Genomic DNA, 18,673 nt, shown 5'->3' on the forward strand with positions numbered 1-18,673 from the left:
AATTTGAAATTTTGGGATCTTGAGACATTTGAGATGATTGGATCTGCCAGGCGTGAGGTGTTTATTAAACTTATCTGTTGAATATAGTATTTGTCTCACTCAGATAATGTCAAAATCAGCCTGCAAGCAAGTCCTCTCGAACTAGAATGATAAAATGGAAAGAAAGGATTGGTACGAAATAAAATGATTTCTTGGAAGATAGTGACCAATTTTTTTGCACCATCAACAGGCTGTGATATCTTTACCAAGTTTTACAGCCTAGCACCTTTGCTTGGTTGAATATTTTGGTACAACCATCCCTGCTTTGGTTGAATATTTTTGGACAAGCTCAAACTAATCCATTATCTAAGCTTGAAGTTTCTATCAGTAAGATTCCAACATTGAAGCCCTTGTATATGGATAATTTGTCCTGTGGCTCATGCTTCCAAACTGATCAGGAAATGGACTGTGCAAAGTGAACATTTACATGCCAGTAGAATTATTACATGTCTTCAGATAGTCCATCTAAGTCCGGTAATTGGCTTGGGCATAGTTGAAGGTCGAAGCATCTGTTAATTGTCACTGTGAGACATAGCATCTATATTTTCTACTCCCCTTGCTTATTACAGGATCAATAATAATTTCCCATTTAGTGGTAATTTTTCTATGTTAAGTTTCTCATTACTCTTGAGCATTTAATAAATTTGGGGAAAAAATTCCCAATAAGTATATGAAAGAAATCAAAATCTGATCCTGTAAATAATTTGCTATGCATGTAAGTCAACCTCCCTCAGTCCTTTTCCTGTTATATATTTCTTTCACCGTATTTTTGTTTCTATCAAAGTTCCAAAGTATTGTATTAGGCCAAATTAATCTGTTTCTGTCTTACCTTAGGCTACAGGAGTCAGAGCAATTACCTTCCACCCAGATGGAAGAACCCTTTTCTGTGGTTTGGATGATACTTTAAAGGTCTTTTTTTTTGGATGCTCAGTTCTTTGTTTGCTGTTCTGTATAAAATACTGGCTCAGATGGTTATCTCTGTTACACTGTAGGTTTACTCGTGGGAGCCTGTAATTTGCCATGATTCAGTTGATATGGGATGGTCAACGCTTGGTGATCTTTGTATTCACGATGGAAAACTTTTGGGTGGTGCATATTATGAAAACTCTGTTGCAGTTTGGGTAGCAGATGTTTCGGTATTCATCCGTTCTTTATGATATTTTATCATCTTCAGTCTCCTGTTTGTTGTTTATTCTTGCATGCCAGTAATTTCATTCCTAGAATAATCAAGTGGCACTTCTGTGTTAGCTTATAGAGCCGTATGGAACAAGATTGGCGCCAGAGCAACATAGCCAGTCGGAGCAGAAATGTGACACTGAGGAAAGGCTTATGGAGAAAGAAGAAAGCCATGTAAAGTTAAAGTTAAAGTCAGATCTGCGGTCTACGACGCCAGATAGTGATTCTAAGGAAATCAAAACAATATATGTTGACCGTAAAGTTTTATTGTGTGTTTATGTTTTTCCGTAATTTTTAGGCTGTTTCTAACTTCTTAACAAAAGGTTAATGTTTTAGCTTTCTGAAACTGCAGGTGTAAATTCTATCACTTCAAAGATAGTTGACCCTGTTGATGTTCCTAAAGTTGTACATCTATCTGACTCTAAGGAAATCAACGCTGTTGGAATTCAGAAGCGTGGTCCTGCGGCAAACTTGCCTGCAAAATCTAATGCGTCAGCTGTTAATAGATCTCTCATTATGCCCAGCATTGTACCTCGTGATGGTCCTGATGGAAAAGATTCAGTTGGGTCTAGAAGGGAGTCCATTGCCTCGGGTAAGGTCAGCAGCGGTATTTCTGCTAAGCCGCCTCATACACGGAGGCTATCAAGCGGTCGATTTGATATGGAAAGAATGTCAGTATCCCTTGAATCTGTGCCTTTGCCCAGTAAAAAGGATTCAAAAGTTCGCAATAGGCTTGTTGCTGATGAAAATGCGAATGAGTCCTCTGAGGAGAAACAACAATCAAATATCAACACTGCTGCAGAAAAGATTGATAGAACTTCACCGCCAGCAACAGCACCAAGTATGGGAAGTTGTTAAATTTCTCTCTCTAAAAGCTCCTGATTGTGTTTCTTTACACTGTTATCATTGTGTTATTGTAGCACATACCGGTTGATACCACTCTGTATTTATAGTTTGGTGTGTGCATTTATGTGTATCTGGCTTTCTCTAGAAACTTCACAGCCTTGTATCCTATTTAGGTTACAAAAAGCGAACTCTCCCCACCTGCGTAGGCCTTTACCATAGTCACAATGAATTATAAGTTGGACTCATTTAGGACTTTACCATATTCACATAAACTCATTATTATTAACAAGCTAAACATAAACTCATTTAGGCCTTTACCATGTTCACATAAGATGGACTTCACAATGAATTATAATGAGGAAATGGCAAGAGGTTACCTACTCCTGTGCAATCTACTTTGACTATAATCTATACTCAAGGTTGTTAATGTGGTGATAAATCTGGATTCTGGTTTGAAGCTCTTTCCTGTATCTAGTGCCTATCGTGAATTAATGTATTGGGAAGAGTGAAACAAGTGCTCCGCATATAGTCGTGGTGCTCCCTGCTATATTCTGAAATTTGAACTCTTTAATTTCATGCCATGTTGTCTCACATAGTTTCTGCTGGCAATTTGCTTCCTGACAAGCTTTTCCGGAGATGTATGATTATTAATTACCCTAAATGCATCTTTCTGGTCTTTACAATCTAGGAGGTTTAGTTTTGTATTTCTTTATTATGCTTATTGTTCTGTCAATTCTTGGTACTCCTTATTCATGTGTGACAGAATGTTGTTGATACCTACTTTGTGATTTTTAGTCCCACATTAACATCATTTTGATTATTCCAGGTGATCAGATCCTCAATTCCAGTAAAGGGGTGAATTCTGTTAAAGTTGTCAATGGAGGTTGCTATTAACATTATTATCTAGACATAAACAAGAAATGCATAATCTGTACTTATACCTGTGCGTTGATACTGGCAGTGGCAGTTGTGCGTGGAAGGACGCGAAGTTTGGTTGAGAGGTTTGAAAGAAAGGAAAAATTTGATGTGGATGAAATCAGGCCAAACAAGGATTCTGGTGTGCCTGCTGAGCCCGTTGAAAACCCCCTGTCTCAGGTAGAACCAAGCTCTGGCGTGCCTGCTCAGCCTGTTTCAACACCCCCGCCCCAGGTAGAACTAAGATCACCTGCTCAGCCTGTTGCAACACCCCCGCCTCAGGTAGAATTGAGCTCTGGCGTGCCTGCTCAGCCTGTTGCAACACCCCCGTTTCAGGCGGAACTAAGATCTGGTGTGCCTGCTCAGCCTGTTGCAACACCCCCGTCTCAGTTAGAACTAAGCTCTGGTGTACCTGCTCAGCCTGTAAAAATATGTCGGTCTCAGGTAGAATTATGCTTTTCTGGCATTTCATCTTTTATATTGCATCTTGCATCTGGTGTCACAACTTCTCTGGGCCTTCTCCAAAATTCCAAATTGAATTGCTGTGGTTCATGAAATTTTGATTCGACGTCACAGATTGCTTTGAGCTGGCTTTGGATACTAATAGTACAACCAACGAGGGATTTCATACCTTTCTAGTTAATTTATATATAACCTTTGATCAATCAGATCTGTGCTGTATACTTCAGCATGTAAATAGTACTTGCCTACGCTCCTATGCCTTTTTTTTAATTATCTTTTTAATAAATATTAAACCAGCAAGTTTGCTGACTGCAGAATAGTGGGCAGCAAATTGCTTTGACGGAGCGGTCAACTTTGGATGATAATAATGTCATTGAGAATGTAATGCAGAATCATGATGTGCTATTGAGTACATTTCGGTCCCGGCTGACAAAGTTACAGGTAAGCTTTCAGGAGGTGGTTAAATAATATTAAGTGAGAAACAATTGCTTGTTGCCTGTAATTTTTTCATATGATGAAGTCGTGAAATTTTTTTGGTGGGCTTAGATGAGCTGACAATTTGATGAATTTAATTTTTTATATTATAGGGCGTATTGCTTAACTACAGGATTTGTTTGGCTTATACAATTGTTTTTTGATTGGTTAACTTCAATACCCTTCTGGAGTTGTATCTGTCCTGGTTCCAATTGTTTTTAAGTTCTTTTTTGGGCCTGAAGTTATCTGATGGTGCAAATTATGTTTACCATGGTGCAGGTGGTACGGCACTTCTGGGAAAGGAATGATGTTAAGGGTGCCATAAATGCTGTGAGGAAACTGCCTGACCATTCTGTGGGTATTTCTTGCTGCAATGCATTATATTTAAACCTTGTAACTGTTGTAACTGCACAATTTTTGTTAAAAGAGTATTTCACCGCTGCAGGTACAGGCAGATGTAGTTGGTGTTCTCATCGAAAGGATGGAGGTTATAACGTTGGACCTGTTTTCTTGCTTGCTTCCTGTGCTTTTGGGATTATTGGACAGCAAAGTAGAAAGGTAACGGATTCTGCAGTGTATGTGAAAACATACAGTTCTCAAATCTGTAAATCCGAAGCTTTTAGAAAATAAACTTCCAAGTGGTTTCGAAGTCAAACGATGTTGTCTGGTGGAGCTACCAGCATCATTCTGTTTGTTGAATAGTGTTGAGTCAATGGGGAAGCTCATCTTTTGCTGTGTGATGTGTCCTGATTTGGTAGAAAATCTTCTTTTTCCGTAGGCATGCCAGCATTTCTTTGGAGATGCTTCTGAAGCTGGTAGCAGGTTTCGGTACAGTAGTTCGTTCAACAGTCTCAGCACCTCGAGCAGTTGGGGTTGATCTTCATGCAGAGGAGAGGTAGTCCTTCTGATGTGAATTTGTCTCATCTTCCCCTCATGCCATGTTTTTATTTGCTATCCAAATAGGCCCAAGTTCCATTAGTTTCTGATACAATTGATTTTTTTCTGCTGGCAGACTTGAATCCTGCAAACAATGCTTTGCCCATCTCCAGAATGTACAGAAAATGCTTCCAGAACTTGTGAAGTGAGTACGAGTATCTGCTCTTGAACTTCTGCACTCTGCATTCCCCTGAGTTAATTTAATGGGTTTCCAGGTTATCAGTAACCTTGATTATTCTAACAGAGAGCATAATAACACCGGAAGTTCACTTTTCCCTTGCTGTGCTGTTATTCTGTAAAAGTAGCTGATGGTGGTGTCACGAATTTTCTCCATTTTAGGGGTTGCCACTTGCCCAGTGGTCATAATATTTTCGAGTCATTAATTGCTAGCTGCACTTCTGCTAGTTTCTGTTGACATATACTATGTGTGAATATGATATCATAAATCATTATGTTTCACTAGTTAATTATGCTTAGTGCAAAAAGAAACAGGGCATACGAACCACCTATAACTATATAGAAGTTCATTGATACTCAACTTTTAGTTACTCTTGGGAGATATGGATAGAAAAATCCTCTGACGCTTGTGCACCTGGAATCCATTTGCATTTTCGACTTGCCTTCATTATGTTTACAGTTGTGAGTTTGTTTGCTGCCTGTCAGTAAGTTTGCAAATTATTCCCGGAAAGGCAAGAACATCATCGTCAGCATCATGGTTTTCTTCCCACTGATTTAGCTCCACTTATGTATTGTAATTATGTTGCTGGTGTAGGAGGGGAGGTGTTGTAGCAAGATATTCACAGCAGCTCAATCTGGTTCTCCGACAAACATAGCTTACTACATGCAGATGACGAAGTAAAGAGAACTACCTAGCTACTCACAAATTGACAAGAATTTTACAGGAGATATTATTGGTCTCTCGGCCCGGGCATGTAGCAATTTTTCTCTTGCTGACACGGCCTCCAGTCTGTGCTTTCGGAGCTAACCCGAGTTCAATGCAGCATCGGCCCCTGTTCGGATAGAGACGGTGTCGATAGGCTTGTGCAGCATTTTCCGTGTAATTATGTGCAGTCATTATATAATGTGGTTGGAAATATAAAGACGCACATCCTTGTGTTAAATGAAATGATGATTTATATATATATATATATATATTTGTTAACACTTACCTAGGAAAAATTCAAAAACGACCCTTACTTCTGAGGCAGCTTCTTCCATCCATGTCTTTTCTATTGCATATTTGTCTGTCTCACATGTCAATTCAAAATTTGAAAGTATGTATTGAACTAATAATCTTGTGTGTTTTGCTATCAATAACAGGTTGTACGGAAAGCTTGAAGCTCTCACCATCTGTGTAAAAGAGTGTGGTAGATAGAAAGGTTGGAGAGTGATTTTATGAACTTCATTCTCTCCTTGTAGAATTCTTTGCCCTCTTTCACCGAGGAGGAAAGAATAATCTTGCAAGGCGAGCAGAGATCTAAATTTCCATTACATTCCTAAGTTTGCATTGTTGCAGTCTGAGAGACTGCTGGAGAAAAGAAAATTTAATCTTGATCCAAAGAACATGTCTTGTGATTGGTCGCTAACATAGAACGAACTAACTAACGTGTATTAGTTTTTGTTAAGAAAAGAGAGAGGAGATTTACGTGATTTTAGAAAATCACAAGGAAACATTCGTCCACGACATGCCAAAACAAAGCTCTATTAAAAAAAATTAAAATTGGCGAATTAGTCCCCATACCCTTCTTTTGTTGTCCAAACAAATTTTAGAGAGAGACATATGAGGTAAGCCATATATATATACATACATACATATGTGTGTAAATGTTAATTATATATATATATATATATAATTTTGCGCAGTTTTGGTATTTAGAAATGTGCAAGTAAATGGGTTTTGGTCTTGTGTAGGTCTCTACAATCCCGTTTTTAGTTATCCACCACCAATACCATCACAATTCCTCTCTCTCTCTCTCTCCCCCTTATTTTCCTCTCCCTCTCTTCTTTCTACCCATCATCCTCTCATAACTAACAATTAAAAATTAACCCTCCCACCCCATACACACACTGACAAAAAGAAAATCCCACCAAACAGAAAAAAAAGACAAAAGAAAGCAAGTAAAAAGTTTAAAGTTCTATTCCGAAACCGCCTTCTTTCAATTCGGAAAACCATCCTTCTGTCTCGCTAAACCACGCTTTTTTCTTTGTTTTCCGTGTCGGAGAATTCCTTCTTTCCGTCGGTGGGGAGCGTCGGGTTCACGCTCACGGGGTGAATGGACGTTGTTGAGAGAGAGTCGGTTGGCGGAAATTCGAAAGTTTCTGAAAGCGCTTCTTTTGGTTCGTGAATTTTCCTTTTTTTTTTTTTTTACTCCATCAACTTTTACTAGTGGCCGTACACGTGGAGGGCAGGATGGGGGCGGAGGCCGCGGTGTTGGGCCCCAAGACGGGTTGGGGCACGTGGGAGGAGCTTATCCTTGGAGGCGCTGTTTTGAGGCACGGCACTCGAGACTGGAACGTCGTCGCTTCGGAGCTTCAAGCCCGTACCCTTTATCCCCATTCTTTCACCCCCGAGGTCCACATCTTGTAATTCTCTTTTTATTTATTATTATTATTATTTTTTACCATTTTGCATTTCTCATTTTCCTCTCATCTGCATTTTTCTGCATGCATGTATGTATGTATGTATGTAAGTAAAGTAGTACAATGTGGAATGTGTGGTACGTACGTGCCCTTTCGGCAGCAGGAGTCTTTGTCTGCCCTGTTTAGGAAATTTCCGAAATTGACATATTCAAACATAAAAATATTATTTCAATATTTGCTCCAACTTAGGTTGACCTGGAGGAATATAAATACTGTAGGCTTAGTGGTTGTAAAAGTTGGCCACTGTCTTTGTCAAATTTTTTGTGGGGATGCAACTTTTATCATGTGGCAAGAAAAATATTCTGATAAAAAAGATGGATTTTCTCGATTAATAAATGGGCCATGACGGTCTACGTACTTTGAGGTATGATGACATTAATGAGTGGAAAGGGGACCATTTGCTGCCTAGTTTTTGCATTATTAATTGGATTGCGGACGAGACACATGTACTTTGGACAAGAGGTGGCCAAGAGGGGCTGTGCCAATGTTCTTGTGGTTGTTAAGGTCCAGTGGTGGGGTTGGCCATGTAAAAATCAGCTTCTTACATTTTATAAGGTATATATTTAAGTACAGAGTAACAAATGTCGTGCTTTTTAAAAAAGAATTCCGCAGTTTTATACCTCAAGTGTGCTGGAAATGTAGGAAAGTTACGACAGATGTTTGGAACAATTGGATTCTTTGATGTATGCTACAGCCTAACAGGCTATTGGGTGAATTTAGCTAATATAACTGAAGAGGCTTGAAAAGGATTTCATAGCAGTGGCACGTTGTTAATCGATGTCCTAAGTTCGGGGGCCAAAATGAGTTCTGAACTTTTGGTGTTTCATATGCAATTGCGATAAAATTCTATTATCTTCAGGTTTGGTTGATATGCTGAATTCATTTGTGTTGGTCATCTTACACTGATGTCCGTGCTTACACTGTGTCAACCCACTGAAAGTTTGCATGTAAACCTGTGGTAGACTTGCAATGCCAATCCGGAAATGCAGTGTAATAGATCATGCACCTTCTTATGAGACCTATTTCTTGTAATAAAAACAAAAGGGAGAAGAATCAATGACATATTAACTATTTTTTCATGTGTTTTTAATTTCGAAAATGTAATTAACCTGGCTCTAAATTCAGGTTTGTAAAGCCAAGTATGAGGACTTGCTGAGGCGTTATTGTGGCTCCACGTGAGTTGACTAAACCTCTCATGATTGAACTTCATCTTTTGTGTGCTAACTAGAATCCAGTCAGCATTGCACGTTATGAAATTGAAGTTCTATTTGCTGGCATATTACAGACTTACAGTCGCTAAGCATCATGTTCAGATTTGATGTGTCCAATCTTCCATGCCTTTTGCTAGTGTATGTAGTGCAGACATTCATATCCCACCCACACCCCCTGTCTCTCTCTCACTTCCTTTCATTTGAAAAAAAAAATTAAGTTTCTTTAGAAGGCACCGCAAGTTAGGCTAATCACATTTGCTAATGTGAAGCATGTAAAGACAGTCTATACTATCTAACCTTATGCTACATTGTTCTGAATGCCTCAGGGCTTGGTTTGAAGAGCTGAGAAAACGACGAGTGGCAGAGCTAAAGAGAGAACTGGCAAGATCTGAAGATTCAATAGGGTTAGCACAAACATACATGCATTTTTATGTGCTCAATGAAACTACGTCCCCGTTTATCAGTACTTCTGGCAAAATTGATTGTTACATGCGCTAGCCATAAACATATAGAGCCATCTTGCCACAGAAGCAGCACAGCATCTGTACAAATCATGCTTTGCAAAATTGTGCCTGCTGCACTACCTTTGCTCGTGAATCCATGACTTGTACGGTTGAAAAGTGCTATTTGGACGTTGAGGCCTAGAATTCTAATAATGATGGACCCCTAAAATGTATTTGTTTCTTGATGCTTAAAAAGATAAAGGAGTAGGAGGTCCGTTTGAATATCTGAATGGTCTAACATAATTGCGGTCGTGCATGCCTTGCTTGTGGTAACTTTGATTGGCTACTTGGGTGCTGTCTAATAGAAGCTACTTCTCTTTTGTTTCCGTATAATTTATCTAGGAGTTACAGTTTTTCTCTTCAACAAATTTAACCTTGCTGCATTTGCAGGTCACTGGAGTCAAAAATTAAATCTCTGGAGGCAGAGAAACAAAGTTCCAATCATGCAGATTATGGTTCAAGCCAGACTGAATCACCTTTACCTGCATTAAACTCAGATGGCACCGAGTCCTCCGGCAAAGAGGTATCGAAGGATGAATACTCTGCTGGAAGCTTCACCAAAGACACCAGGACAAGGACAAGTTGGTTATGCGAACGCCATCCTCAAGAGATGGAGACAGATACAAAGCCTGATGTGTCAGTTTCTTCTGAGCAGGATAAAGATTTAAGCATCGGGAAGGTGGTTGGAGTGGGTTATGGGCAAGGAGTGACTATTAGGAAGAGACGAGGTCAGAGAAAGAGGAAGGATTGTAATCGGGCTGTTAAAGAAGCTAGTGTGGGTGAGAGCGACAACTTAGGTTCGTATAACATCACCTCTACTACACAGAAGGAAGCATCCACCACTGATTGTGCTCAGACAATTAGAGACTCTTGCATCAACAATCGCAATGGAGGTTCACACACTGTCAAGAGACACAACTTGATGGAGATATTCCAATCTGTTGCACGGAGCGAACCAGCAGCAGTCTTCAGACATCGGATGGACAGCCAGGTACGAGCACAATGGTTTACATTGGTGACCACAAAATGATTAGTAATAGTAGAAAAAATTGTTCTCCTATAGACTGAAGTATACTACTTGTCAACAACAGAAACGAGCGAGATACAGGAAGGTTATAAAGCAGCACCTGGATATTGGCACGATAAGATCAAGAATAATGGGGCAATCCATCAAATCAGCAAAAGAACTCTTCCGCGATCTGCTTTTGCTGGCAAACAATGCCCTAGTCTTTTACTCGAGACGAACACGAGAGTACAAATCAGCACTCTGTCTCAGGCAATTGGTCATGAAAGAGTACAAGCAGCAGTGCAGGGGTTCTTGCCAAGAAGCTACATCAGCATTTCTTCCATTTAATCCTCCGGTGAAGCCACGGAGCGCCCGCGCTCGCCCACGCCCCCGCCCTCCATCATGTAAAGAGAAGGTGGCGTCAGAGAAATTGTTGCCCAATGCTGAGAAAGTAGTTCCTCCCAGTAATCCCAAGACATCAGAAAAACCATGCACGGATAAAAATGTATCACTGAAATCCTTGTTGAAGCCTAAGAAAGGAATGAAGCGGCCGGGAAAAGGTAAACCTGAATTGGCTGATACACGACCCAAAACTTCTCCTGTAAAACAAAGAAAAAGAGTTAGAAAGTAATGCATTTTTATCAACATCGTCACCAACTCTGTGCATAAAAGCATGCTTGTATAAAAAGAATTCCCTAGGGTTCACACATTATGCGCCCTGTAGAGTTTACTGTCTATAATGCAACTTCCATGCAATTCTTGATATTCTAATAAAGTGACCATAAAAGCAGAAACCCACCCAGCTCTTCTCATTTCCATCATAATAATAATATGACGACTGGACTAAATTAATTTACTACAACATATGAATCGTAAGGGTATTTAATTCAATTCGCTGGAGAGTGTAGTGCATTTTGGATTATAGCTGCTATAAATAAATAAATAAATACGAGTGCAGTTGGTGACGTCTAACTTGTAAATCACTCCAAAGTCCAGACCTTCCCCAGCACACATGTCACTATTGCAGAGGGGAAAAAGCAACCCAATCAACTGATGAGAGACTTCAATGGAATCGACCAAATGTCAGTGCTCATATTCAAACCCTACTTTTTTAATTCGATTAAATCATTTTAGTACCCCAACCGCCGACGCTTCTACTGCCAACCTCCATTCGGAGATATTTGGGCATGTATTTCATGTTCTTTAAGCCAAATAAGACTTAATTTCTACCAACCTGTCTTTTAAAAGCAATATACAAATTCTTTATTTGAATATCATTTTAGTGGCACACGCGACACAAAAATTGTGATATGAATTCAACATATATTATATATAATTGTCATAATTTTAAAACTAATGAAAGATGGTTCCACTCGAATAAATTAAGTGTAAGTTGTGTGTTTGTGGGAGAATATAAAAGGAGGTGGCCCAGTACTTGTTGTCACGTACGTGTCTGTAGATACCAACCATTATATTGCTCTTTAATATAAATCGCGCTCCATACAATTATTATTTATTATTCTGTGGCGTCGTAGCATAAAAATAAAAATATTAGTGCGCCATCGGAGTCCAAATATTATAATTTATTTATTATTAAATAAAAGTGGTATGTTTGGTTAATGGAAATGAGATTGGTGTATGAGTTTCCGCAGATTCATATTTGATTGTTGCAGAATTCATTGCACAGTAGTGTCAGTGCGGCCTCCAACAATTCTATTTCTCTCCGCTTCATAGCTCTCGCGCTTTCCTGTTGTTCTTCACACACACACACTGACTTTTATCTATACGTCTTCCATTTCGGTATATACGTATATTGATACCCCAACACGGAGGTGAATACCCAAGCAGGATTCTGTGTGGAGCTTTATTTCAGCTGGGAATTCATTCCCGAGCTGAACTCGTGTGACTCGGATTAATCGAATCTGTGGCGAGATAGGTATGCGTCTTCTGTTATTGACTGTTTCTGTTTGTGCAGTGAAGGAATGACGATGAAATCTCGATCCAGTATTTTTAAATTTTGTTTCCGGAAGGCGTAAAGTTTGGATTATTTGTTTCTTTTTAATTTTTCCGCTACATTTTTGTAACTGAGATGCTTTAGTGTAGATACGCGTCATTAATTGATTACTTGTGCTGTTTGATTAAATGGATTTGGTGTTCACTTGAGTTAAGATATCAGGAAAAGCAAGCAAAATATTTCTCTTCTTTTTAAAAAGTCATTCATGTTAATTTACTCATTGTTTCTAATAATGATGTTATTTGGTCATATCAAACGCCAAACGCACATGAAATGCAGGTTTTCTGATTTTTCTGGTTGTCTGTATCATTGTTCGTATTAGAGAAACTTGTCTTTTGTTGGAAATTGTCCATTTTCATTAAATAAAAATGACAAGTTCTGTAACTCAGGCTCTTTTTTGTTTTTTTATTGTGCCCTATTCAGGCCCAATTGCACTCTTGTTAGATTTGTAATCTTGTGCACTTAAGTGAACCAAGACAAACAACAAACCGCAGTAAAGAAAATAAAAAGCAAAAAGAGAACTTGAGAGGAGTTCCAGTTTCCTCTTTTTTTTTCTCTTTCCACACTAGTTCATTTCAAGAAGGCAAGGAAATGAAAATGTAGTACATTTTTATTCCTAAGTTTTGCACAGACATCTTGCGCTCTTTGTGACATCTTGAGTACAATTTGGCACCCCTAGTCCATGTGAGCACACATCCACACAAGTAGAAATGCACCATGAGCACTTCATGAGACGTGCATGACACAGGTCCAGCTTCCATTTTGCATTTGAAAATATGTAGAACTGGGTAATTCGTAACAGGATTGAGGGGGTAACAGAATTTTTTTGCATCAAGGCAATGTGCGAACCAATAAAATTGACTAGGTGCTCTGCACAGGAGTTTTGCTTAGAGAGTCATGTCATTCTTGTAGTGTGTATGGTGCTGAGGTTTCTAGTCAGCCTCCTTTATGTGTATTTATATCTTTTGCTTTGTAGTTGAGTCGATAGATGGCTTCTGATAATGATGCTGATATTTGTAACGCCCTACATTATGCGTCTTCCAATTATCATGATGAATTTGAGCACAGAATAGTTATCAAATTAAATCTAGTATTTGTTACACATCAGTGGCTATTGGAAGGCCCTTCGCAGATTCATATGTGTGGGTAGATCAATAATGACATTAGGCATGCATGAATTTCTTGCAGTTATCATGAGACTCAATGGACTATGTAGTTTCCTATGAAGGCACCCAAGTCATGGAGGTGGCCGACGAAGAAACAACATTTCTTTTTTGACAAGGTATGTTGCCGGTGTCATTACTTTTATTTGTTTAATTTCTGACTCAAACCATGATTGTGGAACTTAAATATGTTTAAAAGTTCTTCACCTCTTTAAGTAGGAGTAATATCACATGCTTAACTTGTAAGTAAACAGAATCGCAGGGAGCATTTGGAGCAAAAATGAGACAGCTGCCGTTTATGGGAGTTGTCTGTACAATAATGTTGTTCATTATATACAGGACAACAAAATATCAGTATCAACAGACAGAGGTATGTCAACGGATACTTTGTTCATGAACCTTACTTGTTCTCTTATGTATGTGCACTAACTGCTGCTTTGATCTACTTCATTCTAACAATATTATAAAGCTGGAATCTTCTTATCATTGCCATGGTAACTTATTATATCTTTTAAATCCTTCTCCACAATAATCACTTCCACTTCTTTCATTTTCATCAGATGGAGTCAAAATTGTATCCATTCTACACATTACAGGTATTTCTCCAATTGAAGCTTCTACTTGTCACATTAATTAAACCCTTTGAGTACCATTTTTGAAGTTAGTCATTTATTAAATAAAACTTTTCTTTTTGGTTGCCTTACTGAGATGAAATGATGGTCTGTCCAGGAGTCAGGCATGGAGTCCAAAAGTTTGGAGAGTTTGCCTCGAGGTATCATCGAAGCAAGGTCAGATCTGGAGTTAAAGCCTTTGTGGACAACTAGCAGTTCCAAGTCAATGGTAAAATTTATTTAGACTGTCCAGGTTGTACGCCATTGCTCATATGTATGCCTAGATTCAGTTGCTAGCGATCCAATATTGATTTGACTGATTGTTGATGGATTTTCATAAACTTTCACTGGCAATTGCTGTCTTTTGATGAAATATGATGGTTCTGTAATCAATAATCAAACTCGAATTGACATGCATCCCTCTGAAATTTCAGGTCAGTGTTCGGAGCTCTAATAATTTGCTAGCAATGCCTGTTGGAATTGAGCAAAAGCAGAATGTTGATACTATTGTTCAAAAGGTACAACTACCAATTTTTCAAAGGGGAGCTGTTACTACAATAATTGTTCAAATTCATGGACTAATTCTTTTGGATTCAGTTTCTTTCAGAAAATTTCACAATTGTTTTGTTTCACTATGATGGCAACTTGGATGGTTGGTGGGAACTGGAATGGAGTAAGAAAGCTATTCATATAGTCGCGCACAATCAAACTAAATGGTTAGCCATATAATTGAATGTTCACTTCTTCCATGTAACCCTCCTTACTAAAACATTTCATGGCAATCATCTATGCGAAATTAAGTAAATTTACTTGGAAATAATTATTGAAATCTGGTGGTTTGTGGAGAATTTGAAGCTGATGCTTCCATGCCTTCAGTATTAACAAAAACTAACTAATTCATTTTTGGGATGAAGCATGGTTACAACTCATTAGTCTTGGGGATGAAGCATGGTTACTGGTTTGTTAAGACTGCTCCTTATGCTGTCTGTGCTTTGTAACTAGCAGGTGTTATATTAGGGCTTAGGTTGTAAATTTGATCCCAATTTTCTTCACAGCTTTAGGTTCTATTCTAATAAGATGTTATTTCTGTTACTCTTTCTTCCTTCATGTTTCAGGTGGTTTGCAAAACGCTTTCTACATCCCGCTGTCGTGTCTATTTATGATTACATATTCCTGTGGGATGAAGATTTGGGGGTGGAGAATTTCCATCCTGGAAGGTACTAATGCATTACTGTATGACATTGTATCTCTCTGCTTAATGTTATTAGATGCAAAGATAGTGTTTGTATATTATTCTCCTTAGCAAGATATTTTTTACATTTTCCTTCTCAGAAAGAGTTGCCACTTGTAATTTGTCATTTTGAAATTTGATTAAGAGCTTTAAGTACTATCTTTCTTTCATTGGAAATTTTATTCTAAAGATTTAACAGCAACTCTCCTCTCTTCTCTTCCTTCCCAAAGTATGCTGTTTCTTTGATAAATGAACCAACATAAGGGTTCATTCCTAAAATCACTCTCCTGCATGCTCTTGCTAACCCATGTAAAATATTTTTGAACAAATTCCCGTCATGTAAGCTTTACTTGCCTTAATGCTCAAAATACCTTTTGGAAGCCACTTTGGTAGTTTTCTTACTTCTACTCCGGGCAGGTACCTGGACATTGTAAGATCAGAAGGACTTGAAATATCTCAGCCGGCTTTGGACCCAAATTCAACTGGTATACATCACAGGATCACAATAAGAAATAGAATGAATATATTCCATAGGTTAGTCGGGTGCAGAATCTATGTCATTTGACTTCTTAATTCCATGTATGTTCTTTTGGTTCTTATATATTCTGATTTAAGCAGAAGAGTCTATGATGTCAGAGGTAGTATTAAGTGCTCAGATGATAGCGAGGGGCCGCCATGCACTGGGTAAATTATCATCACCCTGAAAATCTTGTCATTGTTTATTTTTATTCTGATGTGCAGTTTGTGCCTCAAGCAGCTTGTGCATGTTGTTTTATATTGTGAACATTTCGCTTTCTCTTAATTTCTTGTAATATAATTACTTGTCGCCAACTTCCTATCCACTACATATAACTATTTCCCCTATATCATGGTAATATATGATGATTCCATAAAACTGACATTTTCACAATTTTAGTTGTGATGGTAAAAACTTTTAACATGTATTATTTCACATGCATAGATATGATTTTAATCATGAACATGTGCATGACACCTCCTAAGTAATATTGTGAAAATGTTTTTTGATCGTGAAAATAACACCTGCTGTTGAGCATTTTAGTACATACGAATAGAGAAACGGAAAAAAACAGCTCGAATGACTATTCTATCCTTGGCAATCCATGTGTCAAATACGAGCTATAGTACCAATTGTTTTTCTAATCCTAATCACTTGGAATTTGCAGTTTTGTGGAAGGTATGGCTCCTGTATTTTCGAGATCAGCATGGCGTTGTGCCTGGCACTTGATACAGGTTACTTTTTGCTGCTATTCTCTGAACAAATTCCTTTCTGTAGGTTAAGAAATGTGAATTTTGCGGAATCAAATATTTGAAAACCATGTGTAGAAGCTTTGTCAACATTTTTGGGTAGATTTTTAATTGTGCACAGCCTTACACATCGTAAAGGCATATTTAAATTACAAATGATAAAAGAACAAAAAAACTTCTGCATCACCCTGCTCAAGGGCCATCTGGGACCTATTATTATTGAGATGATTATAGGAGTATTGCATTGCACTTCTCTTCTCCCAGTTTTTGGGGAAGAGTAACCTGTTTTGGAGTCAATTCAGAGTGACTAATTTGGGGTCTCTACCTAATTGTTATCTGCTGTGTTGCATAGAACTTTTGCATCCTGCACTTCCTCAAGATTGAGAAATTTTCAGGCCACCAAAGTATAGCTAATAAATGTGGGCATAATTTATTTTAGGTTGTAGTTGAAATAATCAGTATTATTCTACCTTCCAATCTAGAGAAGTTTGATATTGCTTTCTCATTCCTATAAATCTTAATCGGAGGTTTCCTCTCATGTCAGAATGATCTTGTTCATGGATGGGGAATGGACATGAAACTCGGCTACTGTGCACAGGTAACATCAATATGCATTTTTTCTTTCATTTTTGGGGGGGTGGGGGTTTCAGTTTGTTTTTGTGTGAACTGGTTTGTTCTTTTCTATTTTATGCCTTCCACTTCCAGTAAATCCTATGATAATATTTGTACTGTTGCTCTAATGTGGAGCTTCTTTCCCATGTTAGACTGTAATGGGTAATTCTCTTTTCATGTTCCTGCCATGATAAATTCTTATTCAGTTACTTCTGCTAACCACCAAATATGACTTGATCACTTTCCTGGGCTTAACATTATTAATGTGTTTTCCTTGTATAAATTTGGATCTTTATAGGGGGATCGAACCAAAAAGGTGGGAGTAGTTGACAGCGAATACATAGTTCATCAGAGTATACAAACTTTGGGCGGGGCATCTGCAAGAAAGGTGAGTAACTTACTCTGTCTAGAATTTTGACTTTCACCTCGATATATCTTTTTGGTTACCAGAATCTTTGTGCCTTTTGACTGAACTTCTACCAATACATGCTGCATCTGTTGTCTGCAATCATTCTCATTCCATTTGATGGATATCATGCTCGTGAATAAACCTGGATGATACTACTGAAGAGAATATCTTTGGTTCTACTAAATTCAAAGAAAAATTTGATTCAATGGTTTAAAGCATAGGCATCGGCATCTAAAATAATTGGAATTGCAGCCAGATCAAATATGTAAGTTAAGTGATTTATATCCGCTAGCATTTAGTGGGCATTTTCATCTCACCTAAGTTATTATATCTGATGTCTTTGTAGGTTGCAAAGCCTGAAGAGACCACCAAGGTATCACTTCCATTGGTTATTCTAGTTGATCTGTTTCATTTGCATACAATTTATTCTCTACTTTCTTCAAAAAAGTACTACCTTACCAGCTGAAAATTTACTCATGGAGAATGTTTTTCTGTTCTTGCTTGTACTTTCGGTTTTTCTCATTCATACAGAGGCACGCTGTTGACGTGAGATCAGAGGTGAGACACCAAATCTGACTAGTGATTCTGTTCTCACTTCTCTGTTAAAATGTGTGTGCTTTCTCTAGTGTAATATGTGGGAAGGTTTGAGTACCTCTGTCTTAAGAAAATAGGTTGAATTTGAATGTCAAACTAAGTGAAACAAAAATACTCAAAATAATATCATTTTAGTTCTAAGTGTTATTGTTTGGAATTGAATGGTGCAGATTAGGAGGCAATCAGCAATAGAACTTCAAAAGTTCAAGGACCGATGGGAACGAGCTGTTAAGGAGGACAAGAATTGGGTCGATCCATTTGCTTCAACCCATTTTCGCTATTTTTGGCGCAACCGTATGGTTTAACTAGTTTAATCTGTTACACCCTCCTGTAATTTTACGTAGTTTGCATAGCCTGACAATTGACAATATGAAGAAAGCATGAGAGGCCAAAAGTTGTAGAAGTGAAAGAACAGTGAAAACGAAGTTATGATCGGTCTATTATTCAAATTCATTTTGTTAATTGTTTGAGTTGAACAACGAGCATGAATTTTTCATTAACTACAAATTTCATAGCTAGAAGTTTGGTTCATGTGACATGTATCAAGCCACTAGCAAACAGACTT

The 18,673-nt window shown here is 38.2% G+C and overlaps 3 protein-coding genes across 7 annotated transcripts in view; all 3 read left to right on the plus strand.

Annotated features, from left to right (window-relative positions):
- Positions 1 to 6,020, plus strand: part of LOC105175519 (katanin p80 WD40 repeat-containing subunit B1 homolog) — an 8,824-nt gene extending 2,804 nt beyond the window's left edge. Inside the window, exons 6-18 of the mRNA XM_011097977.2 lie at positions 1 to 57; positions 874 to 948; positions 1,032 to 1,175; positions 1,288 to 1,471; positions 1,568 to 2,056; positions 2,888 to 2,944; positions 3,023 to 3,420; positions 3,754 to 3,879; positions 4,192 to 4,266; positions 4,358 to 4,470; positions 4,691 to 4,807; positions 4,925 to 4,993; positions 5,621 to 6,020. The exon at positions 1 to 57 is cut by the window's left edge and continues 13 nt beyond it. Coding sequence (XP_011096279.1) covers positions 1 to 57; positions 874 to 948; positions 1,032 to 1,175; positions 1,288 to 1,471; positions 1,568 to 2,056; positions 2,888 to 2,944; positions 3,023 to 3,420; positions 3,754 to 3,879; positions 4,192 to 4,266; positions 4,358 to 4,470; positions 4,691 to 4,807; positions 4,925 to 4,993; positions 5,621 to 5,681 — 1,965 coding nt within the window. The 3' untranslated portion in view covers positions 5,682 to 6,020. The remainder of the gene's footprint in view (positions 58 to 873; positions 949 to 1,031; positions 1,176 to 1,287; positions 1,472 to 1,567; positions 2,057 to 2,887; positions 2,945 to 3,022; positions 3,421 to 3,753; positions 3,880 to 4,191; positions 4,267 to 4,357; positions 4,471 to 4,690; positions 4,808 to 4,924; positions 4,994 to 5,620) is intronic.
- On the plus strand, positions 7,048 to 10,998 carry LOC105175520. 3 transcript variants are annotated; one of them, XM_011097979.2, is made up of 6 exons: positions 7,048 to 7,185; positions 7,258 to 7,420; positions 8,614 to 8,663; positions 9,026 to 9,103; positions 9,593 to 10,193; positions 10,294 to 10,998. In XM_011097979.2, the coding sequence occupies exons 2-6, from the start codon at positions 7,259 to 7,261 to the stop codon at positions 10,837 to 10,839; spliced, it is 1,437 nt and encodes a 478-aa protein (XP_011096281.1). In that variant the 5' UTR covers positions 7,048 to 7,185; position 7,258; the 3' UTR covers positions 10,840 to 10,998. The 3 variants fall into 3 exon arrangements, with proteins under 3 accessions (XP_011096281.1, XP_011096280.1, XP_011096283.1); XM_011097978.2 differs by having other exon boundaries at positions 7,130 to 7,420; XM_011097981.2 differs by lacking the exons at positions 7,048 to 7,185; positions 7,258 to 7,420; positions 8,614 to 8,663 and adding an exon at positions 8,670 to 8,837.
- LOC105175522 lies at positions 11,730 to 18,570 on the plus strand. Of its 3 annotated transcripts, none has more exons than XM_011097982.2 (16): positions 11,735 to 12,144; positions 13,411 to 13,504; positions 13,640 to 13,755; positions 13,946 to 13,981; positions 14,115 to 14,225; positions 14,431 to 14,514; positions 14,594 to 14,712; positions 15,112 to 15,213; positions 15,645 to 15,761; positions 15,846 to 15,911; positions 16,412 to 16,478; positions 17,038 to 17,091; positions 17,404 to 17,493; positions 17,861 to 17,887; positions 18,046 to 18,072; positions 18,279 to 18,570. In XM_011097982.2, the coding sequence occupies exons 3-16, from the start codon at positions 13,666 to 13,668 to the stop codon at positions 18,411 to 18,413; spliced, it is 1,125 nt and encodes a 374-aa protein (XP_011096284.1). In that variant the 5' UTR covers positions 11,735 to 12,144; positions 13,411 to 13,504; positions 13,640 to 13,665; the 3' UTR covers positions 18,414 to 18,570. The 3 variants fall into 3 exon arrangements, with proteins under 3 accessions (XP_020554038.1, XP_011096284.1, XP_011096285.1); XM_011097983.2 differs by lacking the exon at positions 11,735 to 12,144 and adding an exon at positions 12,756 to 12,970; XM_020698379.1 differs by lacking the exons at positions 17,861 to 17,887; positions 18,046 to 18,072; positions 18,279 to 18,570 and adding an exon at positions 17,676 to 17,830 and having other exon boundaries at positions 11,730 to 12,144.

Source organism: Sesamum indicum, linkage group LG12 (assembly GCF_000512975.1).
Source record: "Sesamum indicum cultivar Zhongzhi No. 13 linkage group LG12, S_indicum_v1.0, whole genome shotgun sequence".
Classification (NCBI taxonomy): domain Eukaryota; kingdom Viridiplantae; phylum Streptophyta; class Magnoliopsida; order Lamiales; family Pedaliaceae; genus Sesamum; species Sesamum indicum.

Excerpts from the sequence above, each read along its gene's own strand:
- LOC105175520 (XM_011097979.2), top strand. The coding sequence starts at position 7,259 with ATGGGGGCGGAGGCCGCGGTGTTGGGCCCCAAGACGGGTTGGGGCACG. Across the intron at positions 8,664-9,025 it reads AGGCGTTATTGTGGCTCCAC|GGCTTGGTTTGAAGAGCTGA; the intron begins GTGAGTTGACTA and ends TGAATGCCTCAG. Across the intron at positions 9,104-9,592 it reads AGATCTGAAGATTCAATAGG|GTCACTGGAGTCAAAAATTA; the intron begins GTTAGCACAAAC and ends CTGCATTTGCAG.
- LOC105175522 (XM_011097982.2), top strand. The coding sequence starts at position 13,666 with ATGAGACAGCTGCCGTTTATGGGAGTTGTCTGTACAATAATGTTGTTC. Across the intron at positions 15,214-15,644 it reads GAGAATTTCCATCCTGGAAG|GTACCTGGACATTGTAAGAT; the intron begins GTACTAATGCAT and ends TACTCCGGGCAG. Across the intron at positions 16,479-17,037 it reads GTGCCTGGCACTTGATACAG|AATGATCTTGTTCATGGATG; the intron begins GTTACTTTTTGC and ends CTCTCATGTCAG.